Source organism: Nerophis ophidion, linkage group LG25 (genome assembly GCF_033978795.1).
Source record: "Nerophis ophidion isolate RoL-2023_Sa linkage group LG25, RoL_Noph_v1.0, whole genome shotgun sequence".
NCBI lineage: Eukaryota > Metazoa > Chordata > Actinopteri > Syngnathiformes > Syngnathidae > Nerophis > Nerophis ophidion.
In genome coordinates this window covers 31,367,595-31,387,946 of record NC_084635.1, presented here as the reverse complement: position 1 = coordinate 31,387,946, position 20,352 = coordinate 31,367,595, and the positions used below count along the sequence as shown (strand labels likewise).

General features: G+C 41.3%; 1 protein-coding gene across 1 annotated transcript in view; it reads left to right on the top strand.

The window, feature by feature from the left end:
- Positions 1–20,352, top strand: part of LOC133542850 (protein diaphanous homolog 3-like) — a 359,695-nt gene that overhangs the window by 231,216 nt on the left and 108,127 nt on the right. Inside the window, exon 28 of the mRNA XM_061887061.1 lies at positions 4,297–4,432. Coding sequence (XP_061743045.1) covers positions 4,297–4,432 — 136 coding nt within the window. The remainder of the gene's footprint in view (positions 1–4,296; positions 4,433–20,352) is intronic.

Sequence of the window (20,352 nt, the reverse complement as noted above, 5' to 3'; positions counted from 1 at the left end):
TTAGTGGCCTATAGCTTAGCATGTTTAGCTTTGGTAAATAACCTGACTAAAACGGAAGACATTTTTTAAACATTTACATCTGATATTTTAGATGCAAGACGAATATATCGACTCATTTATTTTGCTGATTTAAAAATTGGTTTAGGCCACTCTCTACTACCAATTTCACTTCCGTTTTTGTTGTTGTTTTTTTTAATTGCGATGCACTCTTAAATAGACCCTTGTGGTATCGACCCGTCATTGAGTAAACATTCCTTTCTCCGGCAGCTGCCAGCCAAAGCGGTTCCCTCCCCTCCCCCTCACTATGAATCTGCAAATTAACTCGACTCAGGCCAAAAAAAAGGTCACCACCTGGATCTAACTAAGCAAACAAATATTTGCTGCATGGGTGATTATGTTACAGCTGGCAACCATTTGTTTTCCCCCCGACCGACTCAACAACCCAGCCCGAGGGCCAAAGTTATTGACGTGCATCAAACTAGTAAAATGGTGTTAACAGCTGTCCATTGCATTATTGAAACCTAACTAAAAAATTAAGCTGCAAGCAGCGATGGACGGGACCGACTTTTTCTGGTGTTTCCTGCCTTTACCCATTCAACATATCTTTACCTGCACATTACCTACCTTCCCTGCATCCTGGGGTCACACTGGTGCTTCTTTCTGTCACCCATACACGCTGGTGCTTCCTGCCTTCACCCAGACAACATATCTTTACCTGCACATTACCTACCTTCTCTGTATCCTGGTGTCAAACTGGTGCCTCCTTCTTTCACCCAGTCAACATATCTTTACCCGTACAGTACCTACCGTCTCTGCATTGTGTGGTCACGCTGGTGCTTCCTGCTTTTAAGAGACGGCACCAGCGCATCGGTTCTTTGAAGGCTCGTAAAATCTAAACCGGAGCAGTTCGAAAAACTCTTTGCGCAACTTTTAATCAGAAGGGTTCAATCTCTTTCCTGTGTGAGTTTGAAGCCGACACAACAAACGCGCTCAGAGGAGATAATGTATGAAAAAAGGTGACGGGTTTTAACAAAATTTTGTTTTGAAGGGGTTGATTTTTGCTGAAGGATGTCAATGAATGAAATGTCGGTCTAAGTGAGACCTACATGGAGGTTTTTGTTTCATGTGTCTACGACATTCCTACCGGAAGTTACAAGCAGTAACTTTTTCTTCCTAGGAGCAATTTTGTCTGTGTTTTATTCCTAGGGGGCGCTAGAGAACAATTTTGAGTTTTGGGGTTTGTTTTTTTTAATTAGATCACAATTTTCGTCAGTCCTGATGTGTGTGTCCAGTTTGATGAGTTTTAAAGCATTTTAAGGGAGTCAAATTACAGCTCAAAGAGGCAAAAATGGCATTTTTTAGGAAACTTTTGTTTTGAAGGGTTTTTTGCCAACTTCCTGTTGATTTTTGCTGAAGTACGTCAGTGTATGAAATCTAGGTCTAAGTCAGACCTACATAGAAGTTTTTGTTTCATGTTTCTATGACATTCATAACGGAAGTTACAAGCAGTTTTGTCTGTGTTTTCTTCCTAGGAGCAATTTTGTCTGTTTTATTGCTAGGAGGCGCTAGAGTGCAATTTTTAGTTTTGGGGTTTGTTTTTTTATTAGATTGCAATTTTCGCTAGTCCTGATGTGCGTGTCCAGTTTTGTGAGTTTTGAAGTTTTTTAAGGGGGGTAAATTACTGCTCAAAGAGGCAAAAATTACATTTTTTAGAAAACTTTTGTTTTGAAGGGTTTTTTGCCAACTTCCTGTTGATTTTTGCTGAAGGAGGTCAGTGTATGAAATCTACGTCTAAGTCAGACCTACATTGAGGTTTTTGTTTCATGTCTCTACGACATTCTTAACGGAAGTTACAAGCAATTTTGTCTGTGTTTTATTCCTAGGGGGCGCTAGAGCACAATTTTTAGTTTGGGGTTTGTTTTTTTATTAGATTGCAATTTTTGCCAGTCCTGATGTGTGTGTCCAGTTTTGTGAGTTTTGAAGTTTTTTAAGGGGGTCAAATTACAGCTCAAAGAGGCAAAAATTTAATTTTTTAGAAAACTTTTGTTTTGAAGGGTTTTTTGCCAACTTCCTGTTGATTTTTGCTGAAGGAGGTCAGTGTATGAAATCTACGTCTAAGTCAGACCTACATTGAGGTTTTTGTTTCATGTCTCTACGACATTCTTAACGGAAGTTACAAGCAATTTTGTCTGTGTTTTTTCCTAGGGGGCGCTAGAGAGCAATTTTGAGTTTTGGTTTTTTGATTAGATCGCAATTTTCGCCAGTGCTGATTTTTGTGTTAAATTTGGTGCGTTTTGAAGCATGTTAATAAGGTCAAATTACAGCTCAAGGAGGTGGCGGTATAACAATAATAAAACCTTAGAAATACAATAGGGTCCTCTTTCCCAAAGGGACATTCGGTCCCTAATAAATACATTAATCGAACTGTATTGGTAAATTTCTAATCAAGTAGTCAAACAACATTGTCTTTTTTAGATTTATTTGCAAAACTCGAGCATCCATAAAAGGCTCAGTTTACATTGGTAGCAAGTATGAAAGGAAAAGGGTGCATAGTGAGCAATATGTCGTTTTTTTATACACTGAATACATTCTGGGAGGGGCAGGTTAGGCTCAGTTCAGAGGGGGTGGAGAGCGGGTTTCAGTTAGAAGAACAAAGACCTCGGTGGAAGGCACCTGTATGCAATGTAATATATTACAATATATCCAAATATATATTATAAAATAATAAATGTTATAATATTAGAATATATTATAACTAGCGGGAATTTTGACGGGCCTGCTAGCTGTGCCCTGGACCTCTGGCCGGGGGTCGCCGTACTTATTAGATGGTGCCCAATTTCTGAATGCGCAAGTTTTAGGTGTCACTGTGCAAAAAGAGAAACAGAGCTGGCCTAAAACAGTAGCATGTTGACATAAAAATGCTAATTGTGCTAACGATAGCATGATAACAGTCAGCATTTTTCATATACCAAGTTATACAACTCAAAAGAGTATGGCTGCGGAAATTTAAAAAAAAGTGTAAAAATTGAAGAAAAAGTTAGCAAGCCTAAGTTAGCTTGCTAAAATGATATCGTTTACATGCTATCAGTTAACAAGTGTCACATATGACTCTGGGCTGAACGGTAGGAAAAGTTAGCATGCTAATGGTAACATGCTAACATTGACATGCAAACAGTAAACACACGTCACACACCAAGTTATACGACTCAAAGGTGTATGGCTCCGGAAATCAGGAAAAAAAAGTAAAAATAGAAGAAAAAGTTCGCAAGCCTAAGTTAGCTTGCTAAAACTATATTGTTTACATGCTATCAGTTAACAAGTGTCACATACCGAGTTATATGTCTCTGCGCTGAACGGTAGAAAAAGTTAACATTTTAATGGTACCATGCTAACGTCCACAATGCTAACATCCACATGCTAACATTTAACAAGTGTCACATACCAAGTTATACAACTCAAAGGTGTAAGGCTGTGGAAATTGAAAAAAAAAGTGTAAAAATTGAAGAAAAAGTTAGCAAGCCTAAGTTAGCTTGCTAAAATGCTATCGTTTGCATGCTAACAGTTAACAAGTGTCACATACCAAGTTATATGACTCTGGGCTAAACGGTAGAAAAAGTTAGCATGCTAATGGTATCATGCTAATGTTGATGCTAACAGTTAACAAGTGTCACATACCAAGTTATTAGAACCGTTCTACCATCCACACACTCCACTCACCCTGGACATTCAAGCTTGCCTGTTTCCCGGTTCAGAATATTCCCTGATTACCCGGATTTATCAGGTATTTTCCTCCAAAAGTAAACCTCCCCATATCCCACATTTCTCATCCAATTTGAACCATTCTACCGTCCACACACTCCACTCACCCTGGACATTAAGGCCAGCAAAATTCCCCTGATTACCCGGAATTACCAGGATTTTTCTCCATTGTTGGAGAAAAAACAAAAAAAAACAATTAATATCTCACATTTTTCTTCCGATTAGAACCGTTCTACCATCCACACACTCCACTCACACCAGACATTTAAGCATTTACTGGAATTGCTAATTCTAGTTATTGTTGTTTTGAGAACCAGCATCCTCTGCAATTGACATGTGTTTGTGGTTTATTAATTTTGCTAGAGTCGCACATTTTGAAAAGAGCCTTCCGTAGTTTGGTTGCACCTGTTTGGTGAAATTACATGTTTTGAGCTAGCTGTCATTTGGTATAATTAAGTGAAGGGAAGATGGAATGAGTACATACTTTACAATAAAATAGCCCACTGTGTGATGACTTGAGTATTTGTCCTTCTCCAGCAAGCGCTGAAAGACAACTTGAAGAGGCGAGAGGCCGAGGAAAAACAAAGACGAGCTCAGGCAGCCAAAGAAAAAGCCGAGCGCGAGAAGCAAGAAAGACGGCAGAAGAAGAGAGGACTGCTGGAACTTAATGCAGGTAAACACTGATCAGTCTTTACCCGTCATCTCTTAATTCCTCGCCTGATAAATCAACTTCAAGTACAAAGCACATTTTCAGGGCTTGGACATCCTTCTTGAAGCCTTACTCTGAGGTTTTATTTTTGGATGTACAAACTCTGAAACCAGTAAAATTGTCACGTTGTGTAAATGGTAAATAAAAACAGAATACAATGATTTGCAAATCCATTTCAACCAATTGAATAGATTGCAAATACAAGATATTTAATGTTCCCACTGAAAAACGTTGTCATTTTTTGCAAACATTTGCCCAATTGGAATTTGATGCCTGCAACATGTTTGAAAAAAACTGGCACAAGCTGTAAAAAAGACAGAGAAAGTTGAGGAATGCTCATCAAACACTTATTTGGAACATCCCACAGGTGAACGGGCTGATTGGGAACAGGTGGGTGTCATGATTTTGTATAAAAGTAGCTTCCTTGAAATGCTCAGTCATTCACAAACAAGGACGGGGCGAAGGTCACCACTGTGGGAACAAATGCATGAGCAAATTGTCCAACAGTTTAAGAACAACATTTCTCAACCAGCTATTGCAAGGAATGTAGGGATTTCACCATCTACTCTCCGTAATATCATCAAAAGTTTCAGAGAATCTGGAGAAATCACTGCACATAAGCAATGATATGATGGACCTTGGATCCCTCAGGTGGTACTGCATCAAAAACCAACATAAGTGTGTAAAGGATATAACCACATGGGCACAGGAAGACTTCAGAAAACCACTGTCAGTAACTACAGTTTGTCGCTACATATGTAAGTGCAAGTTAAAATTCGAATATGCAAAGCGAAGGCCATTTATCAACAACACCCAGAAACGTCCTCGGCTTGGCTGGGCCCAAGCTCATCTAAGATGGACTGACGCAAAGTGGAAAAGTGTTCTGTGGTTTGACGAGTCCACATTTCAAATTGTTTTTGGAAACTGGATGTCGTGTCCTCAGGAACAAAGAGGAAAATAACTTCCCGGGATTGTTCTAGGCACAAAGTGGAAAAGTCAGCATCTGTGATGGTATGGGGGTGTATTAGTGCCCAAGGCATGGGTAACTTCATACTTGCCAACCCTCACGGATTTTCCGGGTGACTCCCGAAATTCAGCGCCTCTCCTGAAAACCTCCCGAGACAAATTTTCTCCCGAAAATCTCCCGAAATTCAGGCGGAGTTTGAAGCCACGCCCCCCCAGCTCCATGCAGACCGATTAAATGTTGTGACCCTCTTAAACAGGACAATACTGCCATCTACTGTACATAGAATAGAATGTAAATATATTCTACATTTAAGTGCAGTCAAGGAACATGCATTAGGGAGTCTGTTCTGAAGCCCACAGTAAAGAGACGTAACTTCATCACTTCGCCTGGTTATTTACTCCGACCCAATATATTACACTGTCGACGAACAAAATGAAGCAATACACTTAGAAGTTCCAGAACAATTGGAAACAAGAATTTCAGTTTATCCAGGAGAGTTCGAAGGGGAATGGGGTATGTTGCCTGTAAATTTTGTAGAACAGACTTGTCCATACAACACGGCGGCCGAACGGATATACTCAAGTCATGAACGGTCAGTCAGCGAAGCACAAAGCGTCCGCAGCGAAGCATCGTCCACAACCCAGTATTATGGGCCACCTCGCAAAATGGAGACCCGATAGTTTATCTTATGCTGAGACAAAGATGGCTATGCTGATAGCTGGAAGGAACATCCGGTTGTCATTTGCGGATGTCTACAACAAATCCGTGAAGGATGTTCCCAGATTCGGGGATCACTCGCCAATACGCAAATGGCAGAACAAAGGTTACTCAAATAGTGAAAGGTAAGTGTTGGTGTTGTTGTTTTTTTAGTAACCAGCAAGCACAGCACAGTTAGTAGAACAACTGTGTTTTTATTACTGTGTATTTGATAGATGCCGTCGGAAATTAAAGTATTTCTTTTATTTATATATATATATATAATAAAATAAATATATATATAGCTTGAATTCACTGAAAGTCAAGTATTTCATACATATATATATATATATATATATATATATATATATATATATATATATATATATATATATATATATATATATATATATATATATATATACATATATGAAACACTCGAGTTGGTGAATTATACGCCACCCCTCTTAACCACCCCGACCACGCCCCCCACCTCCCAGGTCTCAAGATTGACAAGTATGGTAACTTACACATCTGTGAAGGCACCATTAATGCTGAAAGGTACTTACAGGTTTTGGAACAACATATGTTGTCATCCAAGCAACGTTATCATGGACGCCCCTGCTTATTTCAGCAAGAAAATGCCAAGCCACGTGTTACAACGGTGTGGCTTGGTAGCAAAAGAGTGCGGGTACTAGACTGGCCTGCTTGTAGTCCAATCCTGTCCCCAATCGAAAATGTGTGGCGCAATATGAAGCCTAAAATACCTAAATGGAAACCTCTGGAGTGTTGAACAACTTAAGCTGTACATCAAGCAAGAATGGGAAAGAATTCAACTTCAAAAATGTCTCCTCAGTTCCCAAACCTTTACTGAAAAGGAAAGGCCATGTAACACAGTGGTAAAAATGCCCTTGGGAGAACTTTTTTGCAATGTGTTGCTCCCATTAAATACTAAGGTAATGGTTATTTGCAAAAAATAAAATTTTGTCAGAGTGAACATGAAATATCTTGTCTTTGCAGTCTATTCAATTGAATACAAGTTGAAAAGGATTTGCAAATTTAAACCATTTACACAATGTGACGACTTCCCTGGTTTTGGGTTTTGTATATTCCACTTATCAATCTGCAGACATGATGTGAGATATTACAGGGGGCTTCATTTGGAATTGAGTAAAGTCCGATTATGACCATGTTCAATCTCACATGGCATTAAATGACATCACCAGGGCTGATATTCCAGAGGTCCATTACTCGACGATAAGTGCGAATGAAGTCGTCGAGTTATCCAGTGTTGATAAATCGCCACGTGCACACTTCAAGAGCGTTCACGCTTTTCATCAACTGCATGCGAGTGTGCCTCGGTGGAATGAAAAGAAGGTGAATCATCTCGTCCTTCATCAAGTGACTTTGACTCCTTGTGAGGCGAGGAGGGCCACGGCTCTCACGCTCATATTCAACTTTCTTTTTAATGTGCGTGTTGGGCGAATGCGGTCACTCTTGCATCGAATTCTGCGGCCGTTTGTACTAAACAAACGTAAAGTAATAATCGCTTCAAAACGAGGGTTAGTATTACCATATTCAATCAAAATGATCAAAGAACCGTCAGTCATAACTGCACTTTGATGCAGGCGGACTGACTATCGGTATCGGTGGAATAGCTCGGTTGGTAGAGCAGCCGTGCCAGCACCTTGAGTGTTCCAGGTTCCATCCCCGCTTCCGCCATCCTAGTCACTGCCATTGTGTCCTTGGGCAAGTGTCGCACAAATGCAAAGAGTGTCGCGCAAATGTGAAGTGTCAAATAAAAATTTAATGTGTGTCTCACAAAAACGAACGTCGTGCAAATAGAGTTAGCATCAATCAAATACAACGAACATCGCACAAATACCAAGCGTTCCAAAGAACATGTTCAATGCGTGTCGAGCTAATACGACTGGAGACGCACAAATAGGTGCGTCGAGGAAAAATACGACAAGACGAAAAAATACCGACGAGAGTCGAAGAAAAATACGATGAGTGTCAAAGAAAAATACGACGAGTGTCGAAGAAAAATATGATGTGACAGGAAAATATGACGGGTGTCGAAGAAAAATACGAGTGTGGAAGAAAAATATGACATGACAAAGAAAATACGACGAGTGTCGAAGAAAAACACGACAAGTTTCGAATGAAATACGACCAGTCTCGAAGAAAAATACGACGAATGTTGAAGAAGGATACGACCGGTCTCGAAGAAAAATACGACGAATGTTGAAGAAAAATACGAGTGTCAAAGAAAATATGACGAGTCTCGAAGAAAAATACGACGAATGTTGAAAAAAAATACGACGATGGTCGAAGAAAAACCCGACGAATGTCGAAGAAAAACACGACGGGTGTCGAAGAAAAATACGAGTGTCGAAGAAAGATACGACGTGTCGAACAAAAATATGACGTTACGAAGAAAATATGACGAGTGACGAAGAAAAATACGAAGAGTGTGAAAGAAAAATATGACGTGACGAAGAAAATACGAGTGTCGAAGAAAAATACGACGATTGTCGAAGAGAAAATACGCAGACCGTCAAAGTAAATACGACGTGACGAAGAAAATATGACGAGTGACGAAGAAAGATACGCCGACTGTTAAAGAAAAATACGACGAGTGTCGGAAAAAATATGACGAGTGTCGAAGAAAAATGTGTCAAAAAAAACACGACGAGTGTCAAAAAAAAATATGAGTGTCGAACAAATATATGAGTGTCGAAGAAAAATACGACGCGTGTCGAAGAAAAATACGACGCGTGTCGAAGAAAAATACGACGCATGTCGAAGAAAAACACGACGAGTGTCGAAAAAAAATACGACAAGTGTTGAAGAAAAACACAACGAATGTTGAAGAAAAATACGACCAGTCTGGAAGAAAAATACGACGTATGTTGAAGAAAAATACAAGTGTCGAAGAAAATATGATGAGTCTGGAAGAAAAATACGATGAATGTTGAAGAAAAATACGACGTGTCGAAGAAAAACACGAATGTCGAAGAAAAATACGGCGAGTTGTCGAAGAAAGATACGACGAGCAACAAAGAAAATATGACGAGTGACAAAGAAAATACGAGTGTCGAAGAAAAATACGCAGACTGTCGAAGAAAATACGGCGAGTGTTGAAGGAAAATACGACATGACGAAGAAAATATGACGAGTGACAAAGAAAGATACCCCGACTGTTGAAGAAAAATACGACGAGTGTCGGAAAAAATATGACGAGTGTCGAAGAAAAATATGTGTGTCGAAAAAAAATACGACGAGTGTCGAACAAAAATATGAGTGTCAAACAAATATATGAGTGTCGAAGAAAAATATGAGTGCCGAAGAAAAATACGACGAGTGCCGGAGAAAAATACGACGAGTGTCGGAGAAAAATACGACGAGTGTCGGAGAAAAATACGACAAGTGTCGGAGAAAAATACGACGAGTGTCGGAGAAAAATACGACGAGTGTCGGAGAAAAATACGACGAGTGTCGGAGAAAAATACGACGAGTGTCGAAGAAAAATACGACGAGTGTCGAAGAAAAATACGACGAGTGTCGAAGAAAAATACGACGAGTGTCGAAGAAAAATACGACGAGTGTCGAAGAAAAATACGACGAGTGTCGAAGAAAAATACGACGAGTGTCGAAGAAAAATACGACGAGTGTCGAAGAAAAATACGACGAGTGTCGAAGAAAAATACGACGAGTGTCTAAGAAAAATACGACGAGTGTCTAAGAAAAATACGACGAGTGTCGAAGAAAAATACGACGAGTGTCGAAGAAAAATACGACGAGTGTCGAAGAAAAATATGAGTGTCGAAGAAAAATACGACGAATGTCGAAGAAAAGTACGACGAGTGTCGAAGAAAGATACCATGAGTGTCGAAGAAAAACATATGACGAGTGACGAAGAAAAATACGACGAGTATCGAAGAAAAATACGTATGTCGAAGAAACAAAACGACGAGTGTCGAAGAAAAATACGACGAGTGTCGAAGAAAAGTACGACGAATGTTGAAGAAAGATACCATGAGTGTCGAAGAAAAATATGACGTAACGAAGAATATATGACGGGTGACGAAGAAAAACACGACAAGTGTGGAAGAAAAATATGACGTGACGAAGAAAATACGAGTGTCGAAGAAAATGCGACGAGTGTCGAAGAAAAATACGATATGACAAAGAAAGATACGAGTGTCGAAGAGCAAATACGCAGACTGTCGAAGAAAATACGGCGAGTGTCGAAGGAAAATACGATGCGAAAAAGAAAATATGACGAGTGACGAAGAAAAATACGAGTGTCGAAGAAAAATACGACGAGTGTTGAGGAAAAATATGAGTGTCGAAGAAAAATACGAGTGTCGAAGAAAAATGCGAGTGTCGAAGAAAAATGCGAGTGTCGAAGAAAAATACGACGCATGTCAAAGAAAAATACTAGTGTCGAAGAAAATACGACAAGAAAAATACTGCGAGTCTCGAAGAAAGATTCGATGAGTGTTGGAGAAAGATACAACGCACAAATACCAAGCGCTCCAAAGAAAATGTTCAATGCGTGTCGCACAAACCTGACGTGCGCTGAAGAAAAATGCAACACGTGTCGAAGAAAGATACGACGCACAAATACCAAGCGTACCAAGGAAAATGTTCGATGCGTGTTTTGCAAATACGATGGGAGTCGCACAAATACGAAGTGCGTTCAAGAAAAATATGTGCTCCACCCGACAGGTTTTCTTGTAGATTAGCTAGCCTGTGTTGATGCATTAAAATGTGAGGGAGGACGCCAAACAGCAATGATATCCACGTGTGCAGACATTGTCAGAATGACATGAATATTTAACAGCTACTTGGCATTCTCTCCACCAAGTCCGGACCGAATTCACCCACTCACTCTCTCCCACAAACTCACTTTCCCTTTCTCCGTGTCCGTCCGGGAGCATGTTTATTAACGGGAGAGCTTTCTCTTTGTCGGCTGGGATGGCGCAGATTTGGTGTGTAATCATTTGATTATCCATCAATTCCCTGAAAGCCCCAGAAAGGCTGCATGTCTGCATCACGCTGAAGGACACATCTTTTTCTGCTACACAGAGCATCATTTTAAATGTCCTCAAATCTGTCTCCGGTACTTCCGTGCTGGACTTGCACCCTGTAAGGTGCAGTCACCATCAAAAGTTTACATACACTTGTAAAGAACATCATGTCATGGCTGTCTGGAGTTTCCAATCCTTTCTACAACTTGGGATAGAGTGACTGGAGCACATACTTCTTGGTCACAAAAAAAAACATTCATGAAGTTTGGTTCTTTTATGAATTTATTATGGCTCTACTGAAAATGTGCTTGGTGAAAAGTATACATACAGCAATTTTAATATTTGCTTACATGTCCCTTTCACTGCAATAAGGCGCTTTTGGTAGCCATCCACAAGCTTCTGCTTGAATTTTTGACCACTCCTCTTGACAAAATTGGTGCAGGTCAGCTAAATTTGTTGGTTTTCTGACATGGACTTGTTTCTTCAGCATTGTCCGCACATTTAAAGGCCTACTGAAATGATATTTTCTTATTTAAACGGGGATAGCAGGTCCATTCTATGTGTCATACTTGATCATTTCGCAATATTACCATATTTTTGCTGAAAGGATTTAGTAGAGAACATCGACGATAAAGTTCGCAACTTTTAGTCGCTAATAAAAAAAAGCCTTGCCTTTATCGGAAGTAGCAGACGATGTGTGCGTGACATCACGGGTTGTAGGGCTCCTCACATCTGAACATTGTTTACAATCATAGCCTCCAGCAGCTAGAGCTATTCGGACCGAGAAAGCGACAATTTCCCCATTAATTTGAGCGAGGATGAAAGATTTGTGGATGAGGAAATTTAGAGTGAAGGACTAGAAAAAAAAAGTAAAAAAATAAAAAAGTATGGATGCACCGAAATGAAAATTTGTGGCCGAAGCCGAATAATATTTAAACGCTTGGCCGAAGGCCGAATACCGAATAATGAATGCAGTTTTTCACATTTTTTTAAATATTGCATAAATAGCCTAGAATAAATATTTAGACATGTTTTTCAAATGAAGTAAATTTTTATTGAATATTGACATATTTTTAATATTCCAGTAGCCTTTGCTTTTCGAAAAAAAGCACAAAGTTTTTCATTTATATTAGGCCTTCAAACAAAACATGCATTCCAAAACGAAATAAAGTGCATTAAAGTGGATAAACCCACAACGAATGAATTATTGTCCTTTCGGCAAAAGTCTGCTTAGCCACAGTAGATATGCTAATAATGTAAACAGAAGGCTCAAGTAAATCTCAATTAAGTGTGTGCTTGTAACCTCATACACTTATACAGGTAGCCTACACAACAGGCTAATAATGTAAACAGAGGCCCCACTAAATCTCAATAAGTGTGTGCTTGTAACCTCACACACTATACAGGTACACAACATATCCCAACGTCACCGCGTCACTTCACGTTGGTTGATTGCGTCACCGCGTCCAAAAATTGCGTCACATTCCAGAATTATCCTAGTAAATGTGTCTAATAACATCTGAATCGCGGCCTTGTTTTTAACTCATTCCACCGAAGGCCGAATGTGGCTTTTTTTGCCATATTCGGCCGAATATATTCGGTTACCGGTTAATCGGTGCATCCCTAAAAAAAAGGCGATTGCAGTGGGAACGATTCAGATGTTATTAGACACATTTACTAGGATAATTCTGGAAAATCCCTTATCTGCTTATTGTGTTGCTAGTGTTTTAGTGAGATGATATAGTACCTGAAAGTCGGAGGGGTGTTGACGCCAGAGTCTCTGAGGATAGTCACGCAGCTGCAGCATGACGGAAGCTCCGTTGATGTCTCCGGTAAGAGGCGACTTATTACCACAATTTTATCACCGAAAACTGCCGGTTGACATGTAGTCGGGATCCATGCTCGCTTGACCGCTCTGATCCATAGTAAAGCTTCATTTTCGGGAAGTTTAAACAAGGCTGTGTTTGTGTGGCTAATGGCTAAAAGCTTCCCACCTCCATCTTTCTACTTTGACTTCCATCCATCCATCTTCTTCCGCTTATCCGAGGTCGGGTCGCGGGGGCAACAGCCTAAGCAGGGAAACCCAGACTTCCCTCTCCTCAGCCACTTCGTCTAGCTCTTCCCGGGGGATCCCGAGGCGTTCCCAGGCCAGCCGGGAGACATAGTCTTCCCAACGTGTCCTGGGTCTTCCCCGTGGCCTCCTACCGGTTGGACGTGCCCTAAACACCTCCCTAGGGAGGCGTTCGGGTGGCATCCTGACCAGATGGCCGAACCACCTCATCTGGCTCCTCTCGATGTGAAGGAGCAGTGGCTTTACTTTGAGTTCCTCCCGGATGGCAGAGCTTCTCACCCTATCTCTAAGGGAGGGACCTGGAAACTCATTTCGACCGCTTGTACCCGTGATCTTATCCTTTCGGTCATGACCCAAAGCTCATGACCATAGGTGAGGATGGGAACGTAGATCGACCGGTAAATTGAGAGCTTTGCCTTCCGGCTCAGCTCCTTCTTCACCACAACGGATCGATACAACGTCCGTATTACTGAAGACGCCGCACCAATCCGCCTGTCGATCTCACGATCCACTCTTCCCTCACTCGTGAACAAGACTCCTAGGTACTTGAACTCCTCCACTTGGGGCAGGGTCTCCTCCCCAACCCGGAGATGGCATTCCACCCTTTTCCGGGCGAGAACCATGGACTCGGACTTGGAGGTACTGATTCTCATTCCGGTCGCTTCACACTCGGCTGCGAACCGATCCAGTGAGAGCTGAAGATCCCGGTCAGATGAAGCCATCAGGACCACGTCATCTGCAAAAAGCAGAGACCTAATCCTGCGGTCACCAAACCGGAACCCCTCAACGCCTTGACTGCGCCTAGAAATTCTGTCCATAAAAGTTATGAACAGAATCGGTGACAAAGGACAGCCTTGGCGGAGTCCAACCCTCACTGGAAAGGTGTTCGACTTACTGCCGGCAATGCGGACCAAGCTCTGGCACTGATCGTACAGGGAGCGGACCGCCACAATAAGACAGTCCGATACCCCATACTCTCTGAGCACTCCCCACAGGACTTCCCGAGGTACACGGTCGAATGCCTTCTCTAAGTCCACAAAGCACATGTAGACTGGTTGGGCTTCTACTTTGACTTCTCCATTATTAATTGAACAAACTGCAAAAGATTCAGCAACACAGATGTCCAGAATACTGTGTAATTATGCGATTAAAGCAGACTACTTATAGCTTGGATCGGGCTGGAAAATAATGTCCGCTACAACCCGAGACGTCAAACGCACGCGTCATCATACCGAGATGTTTTCAACGCGACACTTAGCGGGAAATTTAAAATTGCAATTTAGTAAACTAAAAAGGCCGTATTGGCATGTGTTGCAATGTTAATATTTCATCATTGATATATAAACTATCAGACTGCGTGGTGGGTAGTAGTGGGTTTCAGTTGGCCTTCAAGTCTGGTGTGACGGTTCCCAGGACCACCAAGGAAGAACATAACTTTGAGCGTTTGACTTTTTTTTTTTTTTTTTCAATAAACACCTCAGACCTGGTCGCTTTCCCGCTCCTCTTTTCCGCTCGCTCGCTCGTCCCTCTTCGACTCTCCTTCTCTCTCGCTCTGCGTCATCTGCACTCCTGCTTCTTCCGGTCTCTCCGCCTCTTTCCCCGACGTTCACGGCTGCCGCCCTTTTAACCAGTGCGAGAGGATTGCATGATTGTCCCCATGTGTGTGATCTACGCACCTGATCTTGACTGAGGCTTCGCTCCCGGTGCGCCCCGCCTCGCCGTTCGCTCGGTGTCGCCGCCTCCTCGCCACCATCTTGGGCCGGGCTCCAGCATGCCCTGCCTGTCTGTCGGACCGTTTGCTCCGCTTCTCCACATCATGACTTTGGGAAGGCCTTTGTAAAAGCTTCGTTCTAGCCTGATTTAGCCATTCCTTTACCACTTTTGATGTGTGTTTGGGGTCATTGTCCTGTTGGAACACCCAACTGCGCCCAAGACCCAACTTCCGGGCTGATGAGTGTAGCTTGTCCTGAAGAATTTGGAGGTAATCCTCCTTTTACTCTCTGTAAAGCACCAGTTCCATTGACACCAAAACAGACCTAGAGTATAATACTACCACCACCATGCTTGACGGTAGGTGTGGTGTTCCTGGGAATAAAGGCCTAGCCTTTTCTCTTCCAAACATATTGCTGGGTATTGTGGCCCAATAGCTCCATTTTTCTTTCATCTGACCACAAAACTTTTCTCCAGAAGGTCTTATCTTTGTCCATGTGATGTCAGATGAAACAAAAATGAAGCTGTTTGGGCCACAATTCCCATCAGTGACAAAGCGACACTAACAAAGAGGAAAAATATGAACTGAATTTTTAACAGAATTATGTCCTAAGGGTCCGAGTACAAGCAGCGGCTGGCAATTATTTACTATTTAAGAGATACTCTTACCTAACAGTTATTTGAATATTGATACATTTGGATTAAATTTGGATAAATTAAATTAGTAAATAGTTGGTCACATGTCTGACATCACATGGACAAAGATCGGATCGAACAAAAATGGAGCTGTTTGGCCACAATACCAAATTACAGTGGGGCAAAAAAATATTTAGTCAGCCAGAGATTGTGCAAGTTCTCCCACTTAAAATGATGACAGAGGTCTGTAATTTTCATCATAGGTACACTTCAACTGTGAGAGACAGAATGTGGAAAAAAAAATCCAGGAATTCACATTGTAGGAATATTAAAGAATTTATTTGTAAATTATGGTGGAAAATAAGTATTTGGTCAACCATTCAACGCTCTCACTGATGGAAGGAGGTTTTGGCTCAAAATCTCACGATACATGGCCCCATTCATTCTTTCCTTAACACGGATCAATCATCCTGTCTCTTTGGCAGAAAAACAGCCCCAAAGCATGATGTTTCCACCCCCATGCTTCACAGTAGGTATGGTGTTCTTGGGATGCAACTCAGTATTCTTCTTCCTCCAAACACGACGAGTTGAGTTTATACCAAAATGGATACATGGATGATACAGCAGAGGATTGGGAGAATGTCATGTGGTCAGATGAAACCAAAATAGAACTTTTTGGTATAAACTCAACTCGTCATGATATATATATATATATATATATATATATATATATATATATATATATATAAATATATGTACACTTGCGGTGTGTCTATTGTGCATGTTACATTTTTTATTTTTTTATTCTAGAGACTTAGAGACGGTTACTCTTATTATCCACATCTTCCAAGGTTTTTTTTTTTTTTATCATCTTTAAAATCCTAAAAAACAGACATGTTCTCGTCCGTCATAATAAATGACAGGAAGAAAAAAAAGTTATTTATTTAACATTGTGTGCCAGACAGACTACTCCTTGTTGCTTCCGAGCGATGCGTACAATTTGACGTTATTCCTACTGCCGTGTAATCTTCAGCTCCAAGTTGTGAGTGTCCTTATTTATCCCAGCGTGATGTTTCATGCTGAACACTGCACTTGATGCCACACACCGCAGCTTTCAATTGATTGCTCTTTTTTTTTTTGTTGGCTGCTTTTCCTGCATTCACTTTTCATTGTGGCAAGACTGGCATGTGTTGTAATGAGCAACACGCCATGGATTGTCTCGGGCACTGCTCAGAAATCTCTGCTGCGAGTAATGTTGAAGGAGAAAACTTCACACGTGACTCTGGGTTGGAATTGATCCAGACAAGTAGTATGATTCTGAGAGAGAAAAAATGTGAAGTGAATACTATCACTGATCACTTTGTGATGATCATCCCTGTTGTTTTTTTATGTCATCCCATCCAGATCATTCCAAATAATTGTACATGTATTATTTGACTTTGCTCAGGACCGTCTGATACAGCAGAACATGAATACAGACTGAGGGTGTGATATCAGATGTCGCGCTATTATCCGTAAAAAACACGTGTCGATGATTGCATGTCAAATGTCCGATTAAAGTAGTAGTCATACAGCGTGTTTACTTGTGCAAAGTTCACATCTGATAGTCCTCAAATATTCATTATTTTATTGTCAATACTTTAACATGCACAAGGCACATAAGAACTGAAAATTACATACTTTACAGGGAGACAAGACGGGACCGCCAACGGATCAGACATTTTTACGGCGCTCCTTAAAAAAGGGGATATTAGAAAAGGGGGGAGGAGTAAAAAAAAAAAAAATCAGTCAAAGGTTGGACCCACGGGAGGGGTTCGTAATATCATCGCTTACGTGCAGTGATTTCTCCAGATTCTCTGAACTTTTTGATGATTTTACAGACCGTAGATCAGGGGTGTCAAACTCAAATACAGAGTGGGCCAAAATTTTAAACTGAACAAAGCCGCGGGCCAAGGTTGAACAACTTAACATTTGAATAGGGACCCAAACAAGTTTTGCATTGAATATTGAACAAGCAAGGCTTCTATAACTTTATAGTGACATGCAAAATCGAGTTTTGTTGGTAGCGGGGGTGTATATTGTAGCCTCCCGGAAGAGTTAGTGCTGCAAGGGGATCTGGGTATTTGTTCTGTTTTGTTTATGTTGTGTTACAGTGTGGATGTTCTCCCGAAATGTGTTTGTCATTCTTGTTTGGTGTGGGTTAACACACCAAAACAGACCTAGAGTATAATACTACCACCACCATGCTTGACAGTAGGCGTGTTGTTCCTGGGAATACAGTAAAGGCTTCAAATTTTTTCTTGCTAACATATTGCTGGGTATTGTGGCCAAACAGCTCCATTTTTCTTTCATCTGACCACAAAACTTTTCTCCAGAAGGTCTTATCTTTGTCCATGTGATGTCAGATGAAACAAAAATGAAGCTGTTTGGGCCACAATTCCCATCAGTGACAAAGTGACAGTACAGCGTGTTTACTTGTGCAAAGTTTAATCTAATAGTCCTCAAATATTCAAGATTATTTTATTGTCAATACTTTAACATGCACAAGACACATAAGAACTGAAAATTACATACGTTTGAGGGAGACAAGACGGGACCGCCAACTGATCAGCCATTTTTACGGCGCTCCTTAAAAAACGTGATATTAGGAAAGGGGGGGAAGAGTAAAAAAAAAAAATCAGTCAAAGACTGGACCCACGGGAGGGGTTCGTAATATCATCGCTTACGTGCAGAGATTTCTCCAGATTCTCTGAACTTTTTGATGATTTTACAGACAGTAGATCAGGGGTGTCAAACTCAAATACAAAGTGGGCCAAAATTTTAAACGGAACAAAGCCGCGGGCCAAAGTTGAACAACTTAACATTTGAATATGGACCCAAACAAGTTTTGCATTGAATATTGAACAAGCAAGGCTTATATAACTTTATAGTGACATGCAAAATCGAGTTTTGTTGGTAGCGGGTGTGTATATTGTAGCGTCCCGGAAGAGTTAGTGCTGCAAGGGTTTCTGGGTATTTGTTCTGTTTTGTTTATGTTGTGTCACGGTGTGGATGTTCTCCCGAAATGTGTTTGTCATTCTTGTTTGGTGTGGGTTAACAGTATGGTGTAACAGTGTTAAAGTTGTTTATACGGCCACCCTCAGTGTGACCTGTATGGCTGTTGACCAAGTATGCTGCGTTCACTTGTGTGTGTGTAGAAGCCGCATATATTACATGACTGGGCATACACGCTGTTTGCATGGAGGACAAGCGGACATGTCGACAGGTTGTAGAAGTGGATGCTAAAAGCAGTACCTTTTAAGGAACCCCCCCAATATTGTTGTCCGGGTGGAAATTCGGGGGAATGGTTGCCCCGGGAGAATTTCGGGGGGGGCACTGAAATTCGGGATTCTCCTGGAAAAATCGGGAGGGTTGGCAAGTATGAAAATTAACGTTGAATACGGTGATACACCGCCACTGTATATTACCGGCGGGGCAGCTCTAATGTTAATTTATTATTGCCTCAAGGGCCAAATGAAATTACACGGCGGGCCAGATTTGGCCCTCGGGCCAGAGTTTGACACCCGTGCCGTAGATGGTAAAATCCCTAAATTCCTTGCAATAGCTCGTTGAGAAATGTTCTAAAACTGTTCGACAATTTGCTTACAAAGTGGTGACCCTCACCCCATACTTGTTTGTAAATTACTTAGCATTTCATAGAATCTGCTTTTATACCCAATCATGGCACCCACCTGTTCCCAATTAGCCTGCACACCTGTGGAATGTTACATATTATAAGTGTTTGATGAGCATTCCTCAACTTTATCAGTATTTATTGCCGCCTTTCCCAACTTCTTTGTCACGTGTTGCTGGCATCAAATTCTAAAGTTAATGATTATTTGCAAAAAAAATAAAAAATGTTTATCAGTTTGAACATCAAATATGTTGTCTTTGTAGCATATTCAACTGAATATGGGTTGAAAATGATTTGCAAATCATTGTATTCCGTTTATATTTACATCTAACACAATTTCCCAATTCATATGGAAACGGGGTTTGTATATATAATCACAACAACTCGCAACAGAGGGAAGGGGGGGCCTGGAGGCCGGCCTGCTGGTATAAAGCGCTGTTCAGCCGTCCATCAGCCCAAAGGGGAATTAAGCGGTGGTGAAGGCGTTGGGTGGGGATGGGTAGTGTGTTTTTATATATGCCCATAGTCTTTGGGTGAAGTGAAGTAGTGTTCATGAGCCCAGGGTCGTTCTGCATGCAATGCAAGCAAAGTTTGACTTCCGGGTGTCGTTTAGGAGGGAGGGAGGTCAAAAGCGTCCATCTTTGAGATTCCTCAGGGCTTGATTACAGAACAGCCTGTTCTTGTCCTCAAGGCCATTCGGGGAAGTCAAATCATAGATAAGGATTTTTGTTTTGTCTAGAGCAGGCATTAAAATGGCTCGCCTGTTCTATTCGTCCATGCTGGTTGCTCTCATATCCAATCTTTCCTTTTCAAGCATCTCCGTGATGTGATCCATCTTGCGATTCAGTTCAGAAATCGCCCCAGACTGTGATCCCACAGCCCGACCCAATATGTCCATTGTCACAAACAGCCTTTGGGCTCCTTGAGTAGCTGACATCGTCTTACGAATTTTACGATACACCAGAGCAATGCCCAGCCCAATCAGCAGGTGCCCCGCGATCACGGTTCCAAATAGGTAGATGTCCTCGATGTAAAGCACTGAGAGGCACATGATTCTCCATTTGTCCCAGGAATCTCTCACGTACCCCGCAG